At 39.5% G+C, this 19,853-nt stretch overlaps 1 protein-coding gene across 6 annotated transcripts in view; it reads right to left on the reverse strand.

The window, feature by feature from the left end:
• Positions 1-478: 478 nt before the first annotated feature.
• The window catches only part of RASGEF1B (RasGEF domain family member 1B), a 103,213-nt gene continuing 83,838 nt past the window's right edge, over positions 479-19,853 (reverse strand). For 5 of the 6 annotated variants that reach the window (XM_072335887.1, XM_072335888.1, XM_072335890.1 and 2 more), the window contains 13 exons: positions 15,672-15,854; positions 14,480-14,602; positions 13,482-13,619; positions 10,291-10,503; positions 10,124-10,198; positions 8,901-8,996; positions 8,617-8,719; positions 7,841-7,920; positions 6,014-6,109; positions 4,643-4,738; positions 3,359-3,482; positions 2,614-2,686; positions 530-1,800 (listed from right to left, as the gene is read on the reverse strand). In XM_072335887.1, coding sequence (XP_072191988.1) covers positions 1,776-1,800; positions 2,614-2,686; positions 3,359-3,482; positions 4,643-4,738; positions 6,014-6,109; positions 7,841-7,920; positions 8,617-8,719; positions 8,901-8,996; positions 10,124-10,198; positions 10,291-10,503; positions 13,482-13,619; positions 14,480-14,602; positions 15,672-15,854 — 1,425 coding nt within the window. In that variant the 3' untranslated portion in view covers positions 530-1,775. Of the gene's footprint in view, positions 1,801-2,613; positions 2,687-3,358; positions 3,483-4,642; positions 4,739-6,013; positions 6,110-7,840; positions 7,921-8,616; positions 8,720-8,900; positions 8,997-10,123; positions 10,199-10,290; positions 10,504-13,481; positions 13,620-14,479; positions 14,603-15,671; positions 15,855-19,853 lie in introns of all 6 variants that reach the window. The other variant, XM_072335891.1, reaches the window with a different exon arrangement.

Genomic DNA, 19,853 nt, shown 5'->3' on the forward strand with positions numbered 1-19,853 from the left:
TGTTTCCAAATCAATGGTTCAAGAACACAACAGTAGTCTGGGATGTTCAAAACTGAAGGAGAGAATAGAGGCTGCACAGAGCCTGCCCGAAAATACAGCACACAAAGCCCCTGCTCTAGTCGTTTCTGCTTAATGCTATTTCTCCTTTAGGGTTGTAGAGAGAAAGCTTGGATGTGATAAAAGCTGGGGTATAAATGTCTGAACTGGAGAAGCAGACTTCTTTCAAATAGTCAGACTCTTCCTCCTCCTCTGCCCTAACTCACCAAACAGGAGGGCACTTCCATAGCTCGTGCTCATGGAATACGCAGTTCACCGATTTCCAGCACCTTGTACTAGCAGACAGACAGTATGTAATATCAATATGCACAAAGGTTACAACAGCACATTCTTAGAGAATTCAGAAGTTAAATACCTGCCTGAAAAGGGATAGACAGAATATTGACTTAAACATCAGCCTTACCTGAAAACTCAACAGATGAGTGCAATAGTGCAATAGATATCTTTATTCTTTTTTTTTTTTTTTTTTCCCCTTAATAACAGCGGTAGGATAATTGCAAATACCTGTTTTGCCAGGTATCTGCTTATGCTTAGTGATTTTGCATCCAGGGTTGATCTACAGCTACAGTTTCTTTCCCCCCCATTGGTTCTTCCTAGCATAAATAGAGTGGCTATGTATTCAGAGCTACTACAAACTCACTAGGTGCGTAACACAGTGAATTACTTCACAGAACAATAACCCATAAAGCAAACAATGAGACCACTTTGTTCACAGATGTACTTGGGAAGAAGCCTCGGTTGGTATTTTTTGTTTCATTTTTTTTTGCATCTTGCTAACTCCATCAAACTGGGTTGTGTTCTCCATTGTTACCCTTACCAAAAATGCAATTATAAAAATGACTTAAAAACATACTTCCATATTTCAACATAGTTTGTACATCCATTTCTCAGAGACCATTCTAGAAAAGTCAGCTTTTCAACCTAATATAAGAAAGTCAAATATGGAAAATTAGAGTAACAAAACTGTATAGTAAAAATGAGAATGTCTGTAGCATGTAGTGGTTAGTTATAAACAACTGAAAGAAAGAAAAAAACCTCTCTATAAGTTGTAAAATAGTCCATGCTACATAGCTACTATATTTTTTTAGCAGGTGTTTGTGATCTACCACAGTCTTAATTTTTATTACTTAATATATTTTTTAATAACTTATAATGAGTTTGCCTGCCAGCAGCCAACTCAAAAACATAATGGAAAAAGAAAATAGCCACCATTACAGTGGTGGGGAGAAACTCCCCCCAGCAGCCAATTTGTTATGTCCAGTCCTTTCCCTTGATAGCAGTCCTGACCAGAGTTCCTGGCTATCTTCAGCTTATCAGGAAGTTAATGCAGACCTGGGTTTCCACTGTAAGGAACAGTGATTTTTTTTTCTCCTCCATAACATCATATCAGAGTCCTTGTAGCAGCTAGCTCCAGCATGAAGAAGGGAAAAAATATTCCATCCAGGTGTGAAATGATTCATGGGCGGCATCTGAGCTCTTCAAAGACTTCTATCAATGCTGTCCTCAATCAATACTGAAGTCGAGAGTGGGCTGTGATTTAATCTCATCTGTCTGATAGGAGAAGCTGCCTGTTTGTTCTTGAGTTAACTTGTTTCATCTTTGTTGACAAGTTATCTCATCTGACTGCACAGTTTTCATCACTTTGAACTCCACTTGGTGCATAAAAACATAAACCACGCCATGCCCCTCGGTGACAGCAACAGCAGCCATCCCATGCATTACACTCTGCCCAGAAGCGTTGACCTGAAATGAAGAGGGAAAGTTGAACAAAACAGCCATTAGAATGATGTAAATCTCCTCAGATAGTTTCAGAGTGCCTCAGATAAGGATCCTGTGAAACTGAGGTTGGCGTTATTGCAGATCTACTAGCCCACAGATTTTCTCTGTCCACCTTGCCTCTGTGTGGAATGCACATACTATTTAATTCTACATCTCTATCTATTCACATGATCAGTTTTCTCTGCTGCCATGAGCATACTTAAAAAAAAAAAAAAAAAAGGCCAATTGACAAAGGAGGAGCTGAAACAGTGTCATAACAGTCCACGTATCTTTCTAAAATCAGTAAAATGAAAGAGTTGACTCATCTATGTTCAGCCAGCATCAGAAGAAAAGCCAGTAGTTGAGTCAACTTATTTTTCCCAGACTGGGCTCTAAAGCATTACCTGGTCTTGTGAATACATTTGACTCAGGATGATCTTTGTGATCTCTGCAAAAACTAAGTGCAGAAAGGGATATAATATCTTCAGAAAGGGCTCCCTGAAAACCAGATTTCTTCGAAGCTCAGAAAGTACTTTTACTACATTGAGTAATGTAAGAAATTAAGATACTCAATTACTTCTTTTGATTCCCGTCCTCTATGGGACAGAAGGTTTGAGAGGACTACAGATGAAAACTGTGATCATTTTTTCCAAGAGTTCCAGAGCGAAACGGTGATTTATGCTGACACTGAGGCCCATCTGTTGAAACACATAGCATGCCATTTGGTTTTATCTGTTTGATGCTAGCTCCAGATCCTATTCTCTTTATTCACTGATGTGAGTAACCTTTGACACAAACCTCAGAGTCTTCCATCTGTCCTTCTCAACATGATTCTCAGGACTTTCGCTCTCATAGGAAGCCAAGTAAAGTGCTGCAATCACAAGCAAATACAATACGTTAAATCCACTGGCATTTAAAAATCTGCTCGACCTGGGAAATAGATGGAAGTTGGAAGTTAAATGAAGCAGGCTTACATTACCCATCCCTCAGATTAGGGCTACAGAATCCCATCATAAAGTACAACATTGCTTATAATTACATCCAGACAATTCTAACAAAAAGTGCATGAGAACAAAGACTGCCCTGAAGGAAAAAGGAAAAAAAAAAAAAAAAAAAGGAAATCCAGTGTGAACTGAAAAGCACAAGAGTGGAAGGAAACACTCAAAAAGGAAAAATTGAGCCTAGGGCCATGGTGCTTTGTAAAAAACCATCCAAGTCCCAGTTTCCTTTCTCAAGCAGCACCCTTTTAAGTGTCCTGAAAGTCCATATAAATAAACTTCAAATGATATTTACAGGGACTGTATATCAAATCAAGTATTTTCATCCCATTTCAAAGAAAAGGCCACAGTCAATTTTCGCAGCTTAAAAAGAAAAATCTTATTTTCTCTCTTATTTGTAAGGGAGAAGCATTTTTTAAACTTTCCAGACAGAGATGTTTCAGGTCAAATTCTTTCTTTACTGAGAGGAAACAATGACCTAACAAGGACAGAAGCAAAACAATAACCAGTGACACAGGATCTGCAGGAATTCCAGGGCTCCTTACCATCATCACTGAAGACTGGGACAGTGAGCAAATACTGCAGAATCTTCCGATCCCTTTCAAATGGACACTCCACTTGCTTCCATGTCATAAACTCGCTGACTTGTTTGGCCAATTCCCAAAACTTCTGCCAGAGTAGAACGGGAAACAAAGAGACAAGAGGGTATTATTTACCTGAACATATCTTAAAGAGCAGAGAGATCCCAGTTTCAAGGCTTGGGAGCTCACTAAATTTTATATGTAACTTAACTGAACAACTCTTGCATTTCTACCTCAACCTGGAATGACTTCCCAATCCTCAGCTCTGGTGAAATTGTTATTTATGAATATAAATAGCACATCATGATCTGCACTCAGTTTCCTTTCAAGTAGCTGATAACAGTTCTACACCCAACTTTCACATTTGATGATACTCATTGTTTCACATTGAAGTATTCAGTAATTTTCACATCAAGTCTACAGATGCTTCACTCTGACATTTTGAAATCCAGATGTTCCATTCCAAGTTAATCAACATGAAACACTCCATTTTCTTGCTGCAAGTTGATGCCAAAAATAAAAATTCTCCATGTAGTGTGTTGATGTCACTCATTGATAAGCTCTTCCAATTAAAGTTTAACACGCCTCAAGGGTACTTGTATTCTTTGTGAAAAAAGGCATTCCAGACCATCAAACCATCTAACTTTAGAACCAGGCTAATTGAGGCTGATTACAAGAAGTGAAATCAGCGTAATTTTGTGTGAGTGACCCAGATGTCTTTAGAAGAGAAAGCACTAGAAAACAAATCATGGGGGTAAATCCACAGATAAGAAACATGAAATCAAAGGCAAAAGAATTACTGGAACAGGCTCAAAACTCCTTCATTGCTCCTATATCACACAGTTCTGTGATTCACACACAAAAATACCACATATGTATCTCAACAAGGATGAACTCGCCTTTTACTTTTGGAGTTCTAAAGAAGACCAAAAATACTAATTTCTACAATTAGTGGTTAAGCATAAAAGAATGTATGAGTTGAAATATTTAGATGAATTTGAGCACTGGGAAAAAGTTCAGAGTTTTCTGACTAAAAACCTGTGACTATTGAATGGGTTTCCATAAATATTCAAACGCCATCATAACTGCACTTTTCTGATGACCTCCTCACTTCTGTAAGAAGAGCAGATGTACTCAATTTATACGCTAGAATCCAGTGGAAGCTGAATCAAGATCTGCCTTGAGTTTTCTGCTGAAGAGGTTGACGTTATACAAAAACCCCACTCGGTGTTACAGTGGTCTACTTACTTCAAAATTGACATGACCATTTGGAAGACGATTGGCACAGCCCTCGTTGAGGAAGTAAATATCTTTGATCAAGAGGCTGAAAAATGGTATCACGATCTAAGGAAAGAACAAAATTACTCTTAGTCAGGTGCTAAAACTGTACTGCTCTGCAGAGGACATTCAAAAGAAGTCATGTGGTACAAAAGCTAAGCGAAATATCAAACAATAAGATCTGCATTATTTCTCTCTCCTTTCACCGAACAAAAATTCTGCATGCGTTACATTTTATAACACATGATGTTCCTCTATGAGGAAAGTCCTCCCTTGGATGGTAAGTTAGCCCATGTAGTTTCCTTTCCAGCTGTGTGCCAAAGTGCTTCCATTATCTTGACGTATTCTTGGCATGTGGTTCTCTCAAGGTCACAACTGAAGCACTTGTTGGCACTTGACTGTTTGCTCACTGCAGCTATGAGGTGTGCTTAGAAAAACAGTAAATGACTTTTAAACTGCAATTCCCTAAGTTCAAGCAAGGCTTGGCACTGATTGGCTCAAGCACAGAGCACAAATGAACAAATTAAACCATTTGTCTCTGGAGAACATTGTAACATTCTTAAATCCTCCAGATGACTGTATTTTAATTTGCACACAAAATTTTGCATAACCACACATCCTTGTAGCAACTGGGAATAAAACAAATGTCACCGTATCTACTTTCAAGCAAGACTTCACTGCAACATTTCACAATGTGTGAGCTCTTTCTATGAAGTCTTAAAACTCACCCCAAAAAAGCAGTTAATGAACAACTGCTTCTATGGGTGGCAGCTAGGAATGGGAGGCTTTTTTCCACAAGAACTACAACTGTGATTCTGGATTCATGTGTGACCAAATCCACTTTACTCCTCAAAAGCTAATTTATTTTGAAAAGTAAAGAAACAAAGCCACCCTTGTTAATACATAATTTGCATCAAGTCCAGAAATCAGTGAAGGGGGACTTTAACTCGCTGTTTCCCACTAATACCCGATTCAGCTCACCTTCTCAAGTAAGCAAATCTAGAGTTTATTTAATGCTCATCTAACACTGTACAGGAAGGAAACTCCATGGAATCTAGACTAAAGATCTGTCTATATTTCAGTTTTAGAATATCTTTCTTTCCTTAGTAGATTTTAAAGCCACTTAAAACTGAAAGACACCCAGCTGTGTCTCTTTGAGACCACTGGTTATTCTTCCTGCATCTACTCTGTCCTCTCGCATTTTCATCAGCACTTCTACTTATCCCTCCCTTCAGCAATTATCAGCACCTCTGAAAATCAGAATCCCCAGAGAAAAGCTTACCATGCAACTTAACGAGCTTATTTCATCTCTGCCCATTGTCAAGTCGTTTGTGAACATACCTTCTCTCTGCTGCTATGAGCTGTCAAGGACCTTTGGGTTGCTCCACGCAGAGCAGTCCGGTAATTATAAAAATTGCTAGAAGGGTCCATCTGATGCTACAAAGCATGAAGAAATGTAAATAATGAGCTTTAGAGAGCCACTGTCATCACCAGGCACAACACTTTTTCACTTGAGCAACTGTTTTTAAAAGAGAGAGCTTTTAAAGTAGAGCCTTTTAAAGAACTGGGGCATCTTTTCATTTGTTCCTTCAATCAGAAGAGAAGCATGATTGAAAAAAACATTCACTCAGCACAGGAAGGGATCCAATACAAGTTGGCAGCAGGAAAACAAAGGCAGGCATCATAGACCTTTTATTTTCTTCTCCATCAAGAATTTGGCTCATCTTTAACTCAAAAGTCAAAGTCATGAACCAATATAACAATAATATTCTGCTTTTCCTATGTATGCAGATTTTTCAGAGCTGACTCAACTGCAGTGACAGAGGGAGATCAGGCAACTAAACCTGGTAGTGGTCAGGATGATTGTACAGATCACAAAACATGTTCTTAACCAGCAGAGCCCAGCCTGCATAATATGTTTGAACGAAGTAGGACTGTGACATTACGAGCTGATTAAGGGCTTAGCAGTCACCCTTGACATAAAAAAGGCCATCTCCCACCCAAGGGTGCAGGAAGTAAGCGTGGCTACAACTGCCAAGCTTTAATCCATTGTCAGAGCACAAGTCAAATCTCTTGATATTAATAAACACCTCATGCTTGTGTCATGAACATTACACTGCCTCTATATTACTTATAGAGTGAGTTAAACAACTGCCATTTAGACCAAGCTCATCAACTTGTGAATAATTTCCTGACCATATCGCAAATTCATATATTGCTGCCCCTACACAATCTTTGCCAAAAGTCTCTACTATCTGAAATTAATTGGCAATCAATCAAGATTAATTTCTCTGAATGGACAAAGCAGCTGCCTAACAGCTAACCTTCATTTTCAAAGACAAAACTGCATTAGGTGAATCAATGCCAACATTCTCTTATGTATCTGCCTTTCAAGAGGTTACCTATTTTAATTATGGAACTGACATTTAGAAGGTGGGTTTTTGAAGTAGAAAGACAATTACTTCGATTTACTCCTTCCATGTTGAAACTTATTCCATGTTGATACTTATTATACTCTCCAAATTTTCCATTGGAAAAGGCCTCAAAGATTATCTAGTCTTACCACCAATGTTGCCCACTAAACCAAGTTCCTTAGACCACATCAACATGTTTCTTAAACACCTCCAGAGACAGTGACTTCAACAACTCCTTGGGCAGCCTGTTCATGACTGACCACCCTTTTGGAGAGTAATTTTTTCCTAACATTCAACCTGAACCTCCCCTAATGCAAATTGAGGCCACTTGTCCAATCACCAGGAGAAGAAGTTAACCCCTACCTCCTCACAACCTCCCTTCAGGTAGTTGCAGAGGGCTAAAAAGTCTCTCCTGAATCTTCTCCGGACTAAACAATCCCAGTTCCCTCAGCCACACTTCATAGGATTTGTGCTCCAAATGCCTCAGCAACTTCACTGCTCTTCTCTGGACACACTTCAGAGACTCCATGTTTTCTAGTACTAAGGGGCCCAAAACTGAACACAGTTTTCAAGATGCAGCCTCGCCATAGCTAAGTACAGCAGGACAGTCATCTCTCTGTTCCTGCTGGCTACTTTATTAAGAGCAAATATATACTAAATTAAACTTGCCATAAAGCAGCTGAACTTGCACTTCAGAGCAGTTGAAAGTAGCATGCTAACAACAGCCACGCACCCAAGTATTGGTTGAGCTTACCTCAAGAATATCAAACTTAGCAGTCTTCACTTTTGCCCACGTTTTCTTTAATCGAGAAACAGGACTCATGTTCATGCCAGCTGGATATAAGAGAAATTGTTTGAACATTTAAAAATCTTGGAGATTATTTAAGGCTTTTAAGCATTCCTAATCCAAAGGAGCTATTAACAATAATACATATTTTCAGAAATCAGACTTAGTACTTTGTTGAAAGTCCAGTGATAAAAACACATTGGAAACAAAGATCAGCATATTTTGCAGAAACAAAGGCTCTAACAAAATACTGTAACGTTATTTCATGTAGTCTTGTTAAACCTGAATATGCAATAAATAAGCAAAATTCTCTCAACTCTTCCTTTTACAAATTCAACTGAAAATTTCATGTATCTGGGAAGATTTCCCATTTCAACAAATACTCCCAACAGTTTCCTATCACATACAAAGGCGTGGAGTTTTCAGACCACTTGGATATTTGTGGTACTGTAGAAATTATGGAAGACATCAATATTTCATATTACAAGAGTTTCTATTTCAACTTAGCATTAAAGTCTGGTGCAAAAAGTGGAGATCTAAGAGTTACAATGAAAACTTATCCGTGATGTACATTAAAAAGTAAATAATTTCTTATGGAGGTAATACTACATTTAGTATTTAGCAGTTCACTGCCACTTCTTCCCCTCCCAACTGCATGCTAAGCAGCAGAATTCCACAGAAAGCATCACACTTAATTTACCCAGATTGAAACAGGGACAACATGTCTGAGGATGCATACTTACAAATAATAGCCATTAAGGAGTTGAAGTTCCCAATGTTAAAACATTCCCGCGCCACATCAATGAAATATTCTATCACTCTTGCTCTGTGCTTCTTCTTCACGGGCTGTAAGAAATGCACATGCTTGTGATTCTTAGCAGGAAATAGCACCAACACAGCCCCAAAAGAAACAACACCCACTCCTGTCCCAAGGAGAGCGAATGCAGTATAACATCACCACAGCAAAAAAAACTCCACAGTTTTGATGACTAAACAAAATATTTTAGCAGATGAAGTCCTTGCTCACCATACAGATTTCTGTTGCAACCAAGTAACTGAGCCTGTTAAACCATTCCACGTATGCTTCCAGGTTACGGCTCTTCTTTCGATCTCCGTAGCAGCTCTGAAGAGGAAAAACATCAGTTTTTACTACAATATTCACCCAAGAGGGATCTTTTGGCTTTTTGTCTTGCCATCTCAAGACACCATAAAGGGATCAGGATTCACTCAATTATCCAACAACAACAAAAAACTTAGAGGTAAAGTAGAATTGACAGTATCTGGGTATGCATCACTTCTTCTTGAGTTGCTGACCCAGTGAGGCACTCTAAGAGCCATGCAGAATCCATTATCTGCTCTTAGTCCCACCAGCATGGGACTTGAGGAATCAGTACAGAGTTAGGCAAACAATGATAAGTATCTGCTTAATATTAAATAAAGTCATTGTAAGATACCATCTCCCAGGAAAACGGAATATAAACTTGAGTCATAGAATCACAAAATGGTTTGGGTTGGAAGGGACCTTTAAGATCATCTAGTTCCAAGCCCCTGCTATAGGCAGGGATACCTCCCTCTAGACCAGGTTGCTCAAAGCCCCATCCATCCAGCCTGGCCTTGAACGCTTCCAGAGAAGGGGCATCCACAGCCTTGCTGAGTAGAGCCTGTTCCAATTAGTCATCCTATTCTGTTGGTCGGTTTTAGGTTGGATGTTAATGCTAGTGCTAGCTGACTCCCTTTGTACAATTTAAAGAGCATAAATAATCTTGAAGACAGTACCCAAAGAGATAAAAACACTCATTTTTGTTCTTCATCTAATGCTGACCTAGAGCTCCCTGCTTGCTTTTTTTTAATAGCTGCTCTATCTTCAGTTTAGTAAAAGGAAGAGCAGCTGTTGAAAGTGAGTAACATAAAAGCCATAGTTAAACTCAGTTTTGTGCTGTGGACCACAAAGGTTGCTAGAAGAAAACACTCACAGGATTAAGTTTCCCCTCAGTCTAAAACAAACAAACAAACAAACAAACAGCAAATGGGTTAGGCTGATGCAATTTGTTTTCTGTGTTCTGGAGTCCCTGGAGGCATGCTCCAGGAAGAAAAAGAAAAAGCATTGATGAAACAAAATTGTAATGATGAATACTAAAGCCTTTTCACTTTAAAGCTTGTTTCTGCTGGTCCTCGACTTCAGTTCAGAGGGCATTTCAATTTAGGATGTTAAATGTCACATTTCAGAGCTGCTCCAGATCTCCAAATTACCTTGTCATTATCCAAAGGATCCTTTTGTACAAATGCTTGTACAAATTCTTCTGGCCCAATGTAATTAAGTCTCTCCTAAACAAAGCACACAAGCAATCAAGTCAGATCCTCTGTTAACTTGCATTTCAAAAGATGAATAAACCACACTGGAAAAAATTAAAACTCACAAGCTCTATGTGTGTCAGCTGCTGAGCTAATGTGTAGGGATCATTGCAGACAGTGATTATGTCCCTCTGGATGGACTGTGGCTTGGTCTTTAAGACTGTGAGGCGATCTGTGGATGATGCGTTGATTTTTGCAAGTACTTCCTCATACTGGCTAACAGTTGCGAGCTTTCGAAGCAGGTTCTGGAGGAGCTGCTGGACGTTCTTCCGATACATCTGTGACATGAAACAATGAAGAGATGTACTCAAGTAGGAAAAGGACAGTATTAAAGTCTGCATGATACCAAAGCAGACTGATGCTGATGCAAAGCATTGTAACAGACCCCCAGCGGCCCCTCTTCCAAATTCCAGACAGAAGCCTACAGCAATTGATGAAAAATATAAATAGTTGAAAAAATGAGCATCCAAAACCTACTAGCAGCAAAATACTGCGTGATCAAACATAAACTTTTTCCATACTGTAATGAATTCAGCCTTCTCTCCAAAGCTGCTATAAGTATTTCCAAATTTAACTAAGTAAACAGCACTATTTTGGGTCAAATTCATTCTTGAGGCCAGTGGTATTCAACCAAGGCTGAATTCGGATTGTTCTGTGGTAAATAATTGCATTCTGGTCTCTACGTGTTTCGATTTTCTATAGACAGATGTGTTTCACTGACCTTTTTCCTTTCCCAATTTTTTTGAAGCACAATATAAGATAACTTTATGAAGCATATCCTTGCTTAGCTGGAAAGTGACTGAGATCAAAAATGCATCTGAAACTCTTCAGATGAATCCTGGCTTGTCGTGGAAACCACCTAACAATCAGTGGGTTAATCTTCAAACAAAACCAATAAACCTCATCTGAATTTGTAGCTCATGTCAACCCAGAACTGGGGAGAAAACTGATGAACTTGTGATGCTGAACTATTTGAACTCTTGTGTTGTATAACCACATAGAAAGAAGGCAACCCCAGCTATTAGCCTGCAGTATCCTGTTCCTCAAACTCTTACTTGAACTCCAAAACATTACACACTCCTCTTTCCTGGTAGATGATGCTTGAACAAGTTTACTGTCTGTTTTATTTGGACAACTTATGACTAACTTGTCTCTTAGCTCCTACATTGATGCAGCAACAAGAGCTGTGAAATCAGGATTATCATCATTAAATCTTCCTAAGCTCTAGTTTATTTTATTTTATTTAAATTTAAGCTCTTTTTCTCTTTTTAAAGACACCACTTTCTATTTGTACCACACCTAACAAGTTCTGTAGCTGTTAATAAAAGGAACAATGCTGATATTTAGTTATATTTTAAAACTTCTGAGGACCGGACAGCACAGGAGTGGCTTTGATGTGGCTTTGCATCTACCCATTAAATGTTTTTACAGAAAAAGACACTGAGCAGCATTTTCATAGAACTGATCAGGCAACCAGAGGCAACAGCTGATGCGAAAAGCTCCATAAGGCTTAACTAGAAAGAAAGGTCAGTTAAGCAATGAAAGGGACTAGAACAATATCTGGAACTATTTCATATGCATGACCTCTCAGAACAGTGAGAGGAAAAGTGGCAGGAATGGAATGAAATACAGAGATTAAAAATACATATATTAAGAAATTAATTATCATGCTTCAATATCCTATAGATTTTTTTGATGGAACAGTATATTAAAGTGGTGAATAGTTTTAGCTGGATTCTCAATGACAGCTCCTAGCAGTGGAGCACAGTAATTTAGAAAATGGAATAGGAAGCTACAAGTAAAAGACGGGTGAACTGGAAAAGACTGTTTCAAAGTAATAACTCACAAAAAGAAATCCAATCAATATGCAGAAAAGCAGGACCAAGGAAGCTGCCATTTGCTGTTACATACAGTTCACAGTAATGCAGGTCAATTTACTGCAACACTTGCTTTCCCTTTATTGCTCTAAGGGAACACTTGAAGTCACATGGACGTGCAGCACATGGAAGCCAGGGAAAATCTGTAGCTCCCTGTCAGAGTAAGACTGTTGCCCATAGATCATTTTCTAGCAGTTTGTCCAGCTTTTGAAAAAACAAACCTATCCTGTCCACAATTCAAATTCCCCTTTAGAGATATCTTGTAGTAACTCTAAACTTGTGTTTGCTCTTTTTCATTTATACTCCACACTTCATCTCAGTCCCTTTACCTCTCTTCTTTTGTTCCTCCTCTCTTTCACAACACAGGAATGTATTTCAGCTTCCAAATAATTTTGCATTTGTTCTTTTCCACCCTTATTTATAGTCTCTTAAGGTCTTTTCAGGCTTTGGCAGCACTCACAACTCCTCCCAGTAGAGCTTACCTACTGAAGCTTGTTAACAGGCTGTTGCTGCCTTGTCCATATCATTATTAAACAGCTTATGTATGTAATATTAAGCTGAGGAAGGCTAGAAACATGATGCCATTTAACAATTGCTCTTTGTGTTTATAACTCTTCCAAATGCCACTCCAATGTCTTTTGCAATCTTGATGTTGTGCCAGCTACACATGAGATGCTTATCAAAGCCTTGTTAACTGCCTTTCCACTAAGTGAAAATAAACCTTGAATTTTGGTTGAGTTTATTTCAGTACTTAAAAGACAAGTATCAATTAAGCAGCAGAGTATTTCATAAGAACTCCATGAAACTTTACTTTGGCCTGAGAACAGGCACTTAGAAAAAGATGAACCGATTTTCTCATGCTCTGCTTTCAGAGGAAGGAATACAACAGACTGAATCCAGGTCCAATCCTTTAAACAGAAGATGATTCTTCTTGATCCAGTTTTTCTTTCAAAACTTCTTCCCAAGCCTGCAATAACTACTCTACTGACATAAAGATCAGAGGCCTGATTCCAGCAAATGTTATTCACACACACAGGTAGGGATTTCCCAAGCTGCAAAGCTTCCCAATACTTTATCTGGTTTCTTCCAAGCAAAATAATTAAAAATGAAAAATATAAACCTCCACAAAGTTGTGCTTATCTACACACAGTGTGACTGTTTCATGGTCTTAGGGATGGGTGGGGTGAACTCTGCTTTGAAGGGGATCTGCTTTTGCTATAGCATTCCTTCTTAAAGTAGGTATGGGAAAACACTTTCTGCCTTCAAGAACCACCATAACAAGTTACCTTAATCTCCCAGAGCCATACCATGTTATTAACAATAAGAAATGTGCAATATCAAAGCATTCTACCCAATAACTTTGTTCACAAGCAACTTACCTCATCACCACTGGTTACCCTTTGTGCTAATTCCTTTAAGTTTCTCATCATTCTTTCATCTCGAAAATCATAAGGAAATGTCTCTGTCCATTCTGTCAAGAGCTGCAGGATTTTGGGAGCAATTTTTCGTATTCGGTTCTAGTTGAAAATACAAAGGAGAAGCATTATGAGGAAAAGCAATACAGAACACAGCTAATCCAAAAGAAATAGAATTCCTTTCTGGAGAATATAACAGAGCGCAAGGGTATGAAGGTCAGTTAATTTTTTAAGCTCAACTTAAATCTTTATTGGATTACAGCCCAGCATCAATACCCATTAAGGCCAATGAAAAAACTCTCATTGGCTTAAATGGGTTGGAAATTAGGTCCCAGGTAACTGGAAAATCTTAGAATAGCTATATCCACATGTTTCCCTTCATTATTAGAATGTCATCGAGCAAGACATACATTAGTGGTTCCATAATTTATGGCTATCGACTATCAAAGAGGTAAGCATCATTTACCACTTACGTATGTACGTACAGTACACCACGGGCAAAAACTGGGACAAGGATTCAAGTATCTAGATTTGTGTTATTTTCTACTGGCAAAGGGGCTCTATGACAGCATTCACATTCTGTCTCCTTTTCACTATATATTATATGAATGCACAGGAAAAAAAAATGCATTCCCATGCAAGTGGCCAGCAAGCTAAGCCACTCCACAAAGACTGAAACAAGAATGCACACGTCAGTGAAACTCCCATTCATGTGCTTAATTCATTGTTACGTCTTTCCAACATTTTGACACTACACATTAATACGGCTGGAACACTGAAACAAAAGCAAATATTGCAAAGTGTGCCATCAATAGCCATCACTTTTATTTCTGTCCCTCGTACTGGTAAAATGAAAAGTGCAGCAGCAGCAGCAGCAATACGCACGATGGTCTGAGCAGTGTGGAGATTTCCCACAAATGTTAATGACTAAAGGACAGATTCTCAGAGTGAGTGATTATTACCTTGTCCTGGCCAGGCTCACTTAGTCTCTGTTGCTCAATGCACAGATGGCAAACTTTGGCCATAAGCTCATGGGGATGCATGAACAAGCGTGAACTGAGAAGGAAGGTGAAGATGTATGTCCTCTGCAAACAGGAGAAAGACAGATCAAAGGTAAAACACCATCATTTTATATTTTCTCTAAATCTGCTCCTGGAAAATCATTTTAATATCCATAGAACAAAACTGCATTTGGCTGTACCAAGTGCTATAACTACAGCAATAATCACTTAATTGAACACTTGTCATTGCTCCAGACTCAGCGCTGTACCATCATGCTTGAGCCAAATTAGGCAAGACTAAACCAAAACAAGACAGGACCAGGCTGGTTTAGCTCTGCTTTTGTACACAGTGTTCTTACAAGCCTAGTACTTGAAAACACCCAGAATCTCAGCTAATTTCCTTTGCTCTGCAGTACACCTCTGCAAAGCCGGTGCCCTATGGCATAACAATTTCTAGCCCAACAAGAGAATACAATTCATGCTGCAAGTCCAATCTACATTGAATATCAACACAGATATTGGTTGTTCCCATGTTTCTGCAGATAAAGCAATCAGCCTTTGCACAAAGTTTGATTTTACAGAACAAATAATAACTTGTTCTGGGACTAGAATAAAAGGTTCCTTATTTTGCCTTGGCTTTCCATATGTAATTACTTGAACTCACCGTGAGATGTATATTCAAATCATTCAATCCACTGCCATGCTGCTGGTAGTTAAACATTTATGACACCCACCATAAAATCTAAAATGTCTCAGTTCTCAGAGTCCGAAATATATAATGTTTGACTAATCAGTACATAAGTAGCTTTGTTTCTAAATTTTACACTGAACATTAATAGATAACCAAGAGCTTAAGGACAGTTCTGTCTTGGAGCTGTAAGGGTCCTGTCTTGGAACTGTAAATTCATCTATGAAGTCAAGCAGAGTTATGTCTTCAGCCAGAGATTTTCAACAAAAAGTGACACGGTTCACCCCTTAGCCATCCTGCCCCAAGACCTTTTGGTACCATTCTTCTTTTCTAAAAGAGCTATCAAAAAACCTCAAAGCACACATGCATCTGGACAGGACAAAAGCTCTCAAGAGATAGTTGCTCTCATGTCCAGCTTCTGTTGATTCTGAACAATACGGTGCCAGTGCAACATCTCATACTTACATCAGGATAATAATCTACACTGGGCACTAAGTGCTGGATCAGAGCTTCCAGAGACCCTGACAAGAGGTTGTTATCGTGGTAATAGAGTCCTCCACAGCCATCCTCTTTTGACTGATACAGATTCCTGTTGTAGCCACTGCTGTCAAACATTGCTGCAAAGGGAGGTGTCTGTGGCATCCTTTCCTAGAGAGACACAAATGCAGAAGAGAGCATTACCAGAAGGTGTGGTGGTGTTCTACACTCAAAAGATGAGACCATACTAAAAAACAAAAACAGTAACAAAAAAGCCCAACAACATAAAAACAAGAAACAGTATCACATTCTGGGTCAATTGCACACAGCAGTAGAGATAACTCCTAGAGAGAGTGTCTGAAAGAAGCTGTAGTGCCCCCGAGCCACCATTGTGAGTGCAGATGCTGTTGCTTTTCTCTTCATTGTACCAAATCCTATTTGTGGAAAAGGTTCTCTAAAGCTGCAGACCTCAGCAAACCTCACTCTGTAAAGGCACCCAGTTCTGAGAATAACCCCAATGTGACAGCCTGGAGATAAGCAGCGCTCTGCCATCTGTGTGCTCCCAGCTCATAACAAAGCACTTTGCAGAGAGAGCTGGGTAGGGACGAGAAGCTATTAAGTTATTAGCTGGATTCCTGGGGACCTGAGAGCCAAAGCTTCCCTGCTGCTGGCAGCGTGGTTGCACAACTGAGGCATTCAGAGCAGCACAAGACCAATGGATTCAGTGAGTAAACAGTAAGGGAAAGCCAAACTCCGCTGCAAGGACAGAGAGAGGGATGGCAGCAGAGCTCCTGCCCTGCATGACCCGCACTAATCCCCTTGCAAGATGCCAACAGAGATTTGCATCAGAATTGGAGAGTGTGTCTGAAAAGTCACATTAGTCACTGTGTGCAGCTGTTCAGCCAGGGAATTCAGTTCCTGCCAGCCTGATGAACTGGGGAGAAGTAAATCACATGAAAGAAATATAAAGGAAATACACACTCCACAGTGTAAGAGAGCAAGGTGCAAGACTGACCAGGAAAGGGACACTTCAGCAGCGTCTGTTGTGATAAGACAAGGGGAAATGGTTTCTAATTAGAAGAGGGGAGATTCAGATTGGATATAAGGAAGAAACATTTTACAATACAAGACACTGAAACAGGCTGCCCAGAGAGGTGGTCAAAGCCCCATCCCTAGAGACACAAAAGGTCAGGTTGGATGGGCTCTGAGCACCTGATGTAGCCATAGGTGACCCTGTTCATTGCAGGGGAGTTGGACTAGATGACTTTTAAGGGTCTCTTCCAACTCAAATGATTCTATGGTTTTATGATTTTATATAACCATCACCAGCCAGCATAAGGTCAGGTATTATCTGACTTCATCAAAGGTTGAGGTGATAAAGCGTTTGGGGAAAGGCTACCATATCACTAATTTCCACCATGGCAAAAACCCAAACAAGTGAGAATCACAGAAAGGTCTTCTCTAACATTTTGCCCACATGCACAGTATATGTCACTCCTCATTAAAATACCAGGTTTTCTGCATGAAATCAGCAGGCAGTGCCTAATTCTAAGAACTAACTCCAGAAGGGATGAGATCTTTTTGAAGCTTGCAGTCCTCTAGCTCTTAGTACAACAATTACTCCCAGAACCACACAGATCTTTTTTCCAGACAAAACTGCATTTGAGGCACAGTGAATTTCATAGTGTCTGAATCCAGAGAAAAGAATAATATCCTTATGTCATTTATAGATATCCTGATTCATAACACTAAAATAACATTCCAAAAAGATGGCCCTGCAAGGCACATATTGGCTTACTTGCTTGCTGTCTATTTCTGAAAGCTGCTTGATGGAGATGGCCCAGTTCTGTCTCAGTGAGATGGCAGGCTGCACAGGGGAAAAGATGTTCTGTATGCCCCAGGTTTGGACCCTGAGCATTTCACTTGTAAGTGAACAAGAGCCAGGACACGTTCTCCATGTGATGAAAAGGGATGATATCAAAGTGTGACAGAGATAAATATAGCACGGCCAATGGGATGATTCATACAACACATGTGGTTGGCCAGCAGGGTTCTTCAAGTATCTGGACCCTTTTGCTGTCTCTCATAGGGAGGTGAAGATAGAAAGCAGCATGCTCAGTTCTAAGGAGCTCAGAAGTTAAATTCATAGCACCAACTCTGCCTTCAGAGTAGTTTGAGTGGAAGTGAAATAACAGTCAGCATAGAATCTGGTCCACAAAGTCCTGGTACATAGAGCACATATATCTTAGGACCTGAAAAGTTTGGCAAACCACAACAATACACTATCTGACAAGCAGCAATTAGACAATCAGAAAGAAAAGATGTTTTAAGTGAAAAACATCCTAAAATGTTAAAATGGGAACTTCTTATTAGAGATAGCATTTGGCTATTTCTAACATGCAAAACACTTATTTTTCACCTCTCTTTTTAAAAAGGAAAGAAGTGTTGTTTATTAAAGTTAATATTCAATTCCAACTTGATCTGACTTGAAGGGAAGAGCAGTGGAATAATTTCCTGGCTCTACAAGCAATGTTCTCCTGTGACAGTAACCATGCATTGTGGAAAGAGAAATAAAACTTTTGTTTCCACAGTTGGTATCATTACAGAGAATGTGAGATCTTGGACATTAAGGTCCAAGATCACATTGACTTCAAACAGCATTTGTTATGTTTATGTTATAACACCTCCTTATACACACAGTGCTAACCTCAAACGTGCAATCACATCCCCACAGAGCTGCTCTGCCATACATGTCAGAAACCCCAAACCACACATACAGAAGGATTACACTCCCCCAGCTGTTCTTAAAGGAGACCGTTATAAACTTGGGCTATGGCAAAGCAAAGGATGATGAATCTTAACATTCTGCACTAGGATGGGAAAGCACGAGCAAGAAGGAATGAGCCTTGGTATAGGAATGAAGTAGGGTTTAGGAGTTCAGCAGTAACATTCATACCTAAGTATTTCTAAAGAGTTGGTGAAAATTGCACTGCTTTTTATTCACTGACTCTGGGCTCCCCAGAACAAAGCATACCACACACAGAGGCCACCCTTTGCATTCCATAGGTCCTGGGTGTGTTTGCTCTGTTTACAAAGCATCTGAAAGGTGAAGTGAAATCCTACAGCTCAAACTGTTACAAAGATAAGAACTCTGAAAACTCCTCGATCAGCGTTTCACACACCTTACTCACTGAAACCACCATGGAACTGTTCTTGCTCAAACTTTGTTTCCTGCAACTCTTAACCGACGTATCTTTGGTCTGTTGTACAATTCTAACTTCAACTTACAGCTCCTTCATTGTTGTTCTCCCAAGGAATATTGCAGAAACACTTCTAATTAGCTCTATCTTGGTTAGAGACAGAGAGGATGGCACAAGAAACTAGACTGAGCTTTGAGCCCCTTCTTCGTCTACACCAAAACCGCAGAGGGTGAACAAGTTTGTGAAGCTCTCAAAATAATTACTGAGGCAACAATAGGCTGCAAATGAAAACATCAGTAAGTATAAAAAACAAAACAGACCAGGAAGTGGATTGCAATAAAAGGCATTTTCCTCCTGAATGCGGAAAGGAATGCTTTCTTCATTCTTTTTAAAAATAGAGCCAGCTGATATGTGGGAAGGTCAGATGTACTGCTGCTGACTGATAGCTCATGTATGAGAACTTTGGCATAGTAATTAGGCAGAGCCTGAGTCACTCGAAACTGAAGTTCCAAGATTCTAGGAGCATTAAGCGTTCTTTGAATTTCTCAGTCTGCAAGGATATAAAATGAAAGATAATCAAAAAGCTCTTCCTGATGCTGACATGCTGAAGGTCCACACATCAAAGACCAGTCCCTCTTCCACTTTTTACCAGCGCTCTGCTTTCATAGGGCAGAAAAAGCAATATGAGCCCCTTTAACATTTTTCTTCAGTTTTAGCTCAAGACAAAACTGATTCTGCCATTAATGTGTTTGTTTCAATCTGTAAATCTCTTCGATAACCCCACATCATTCTGCTATTTTTCCTGTGTCAAAGTAGAGATTTAAAACACGAGCCACCCAAGTATCTGTTATCAGCAGCACGATGGATCCACACAGCAGGAATTATATGTCACAAGCCTCTAAAGAGTCTACAAAAATTCAGTCCACCACACACTCCATGGTGATTCCTGTAAAGCTCAAGTGATTCAGAG

Source organism: Excalfactoria chinensis, chromosome 4 (assembly GCF_039878825.1).
Source record: "Excalfactoria chinensis isolate bCotChi1 chromosome 4, bCotChi1.hap2, whole genome shotgun sequence".
Taxonomy (NCBI): domain Eukaryota; kingdom Metazoa; phylum Chordata; class Aves; order Galliformes; family Phasianidae; genus Excalfactoria; species Excalfactoria chinensis.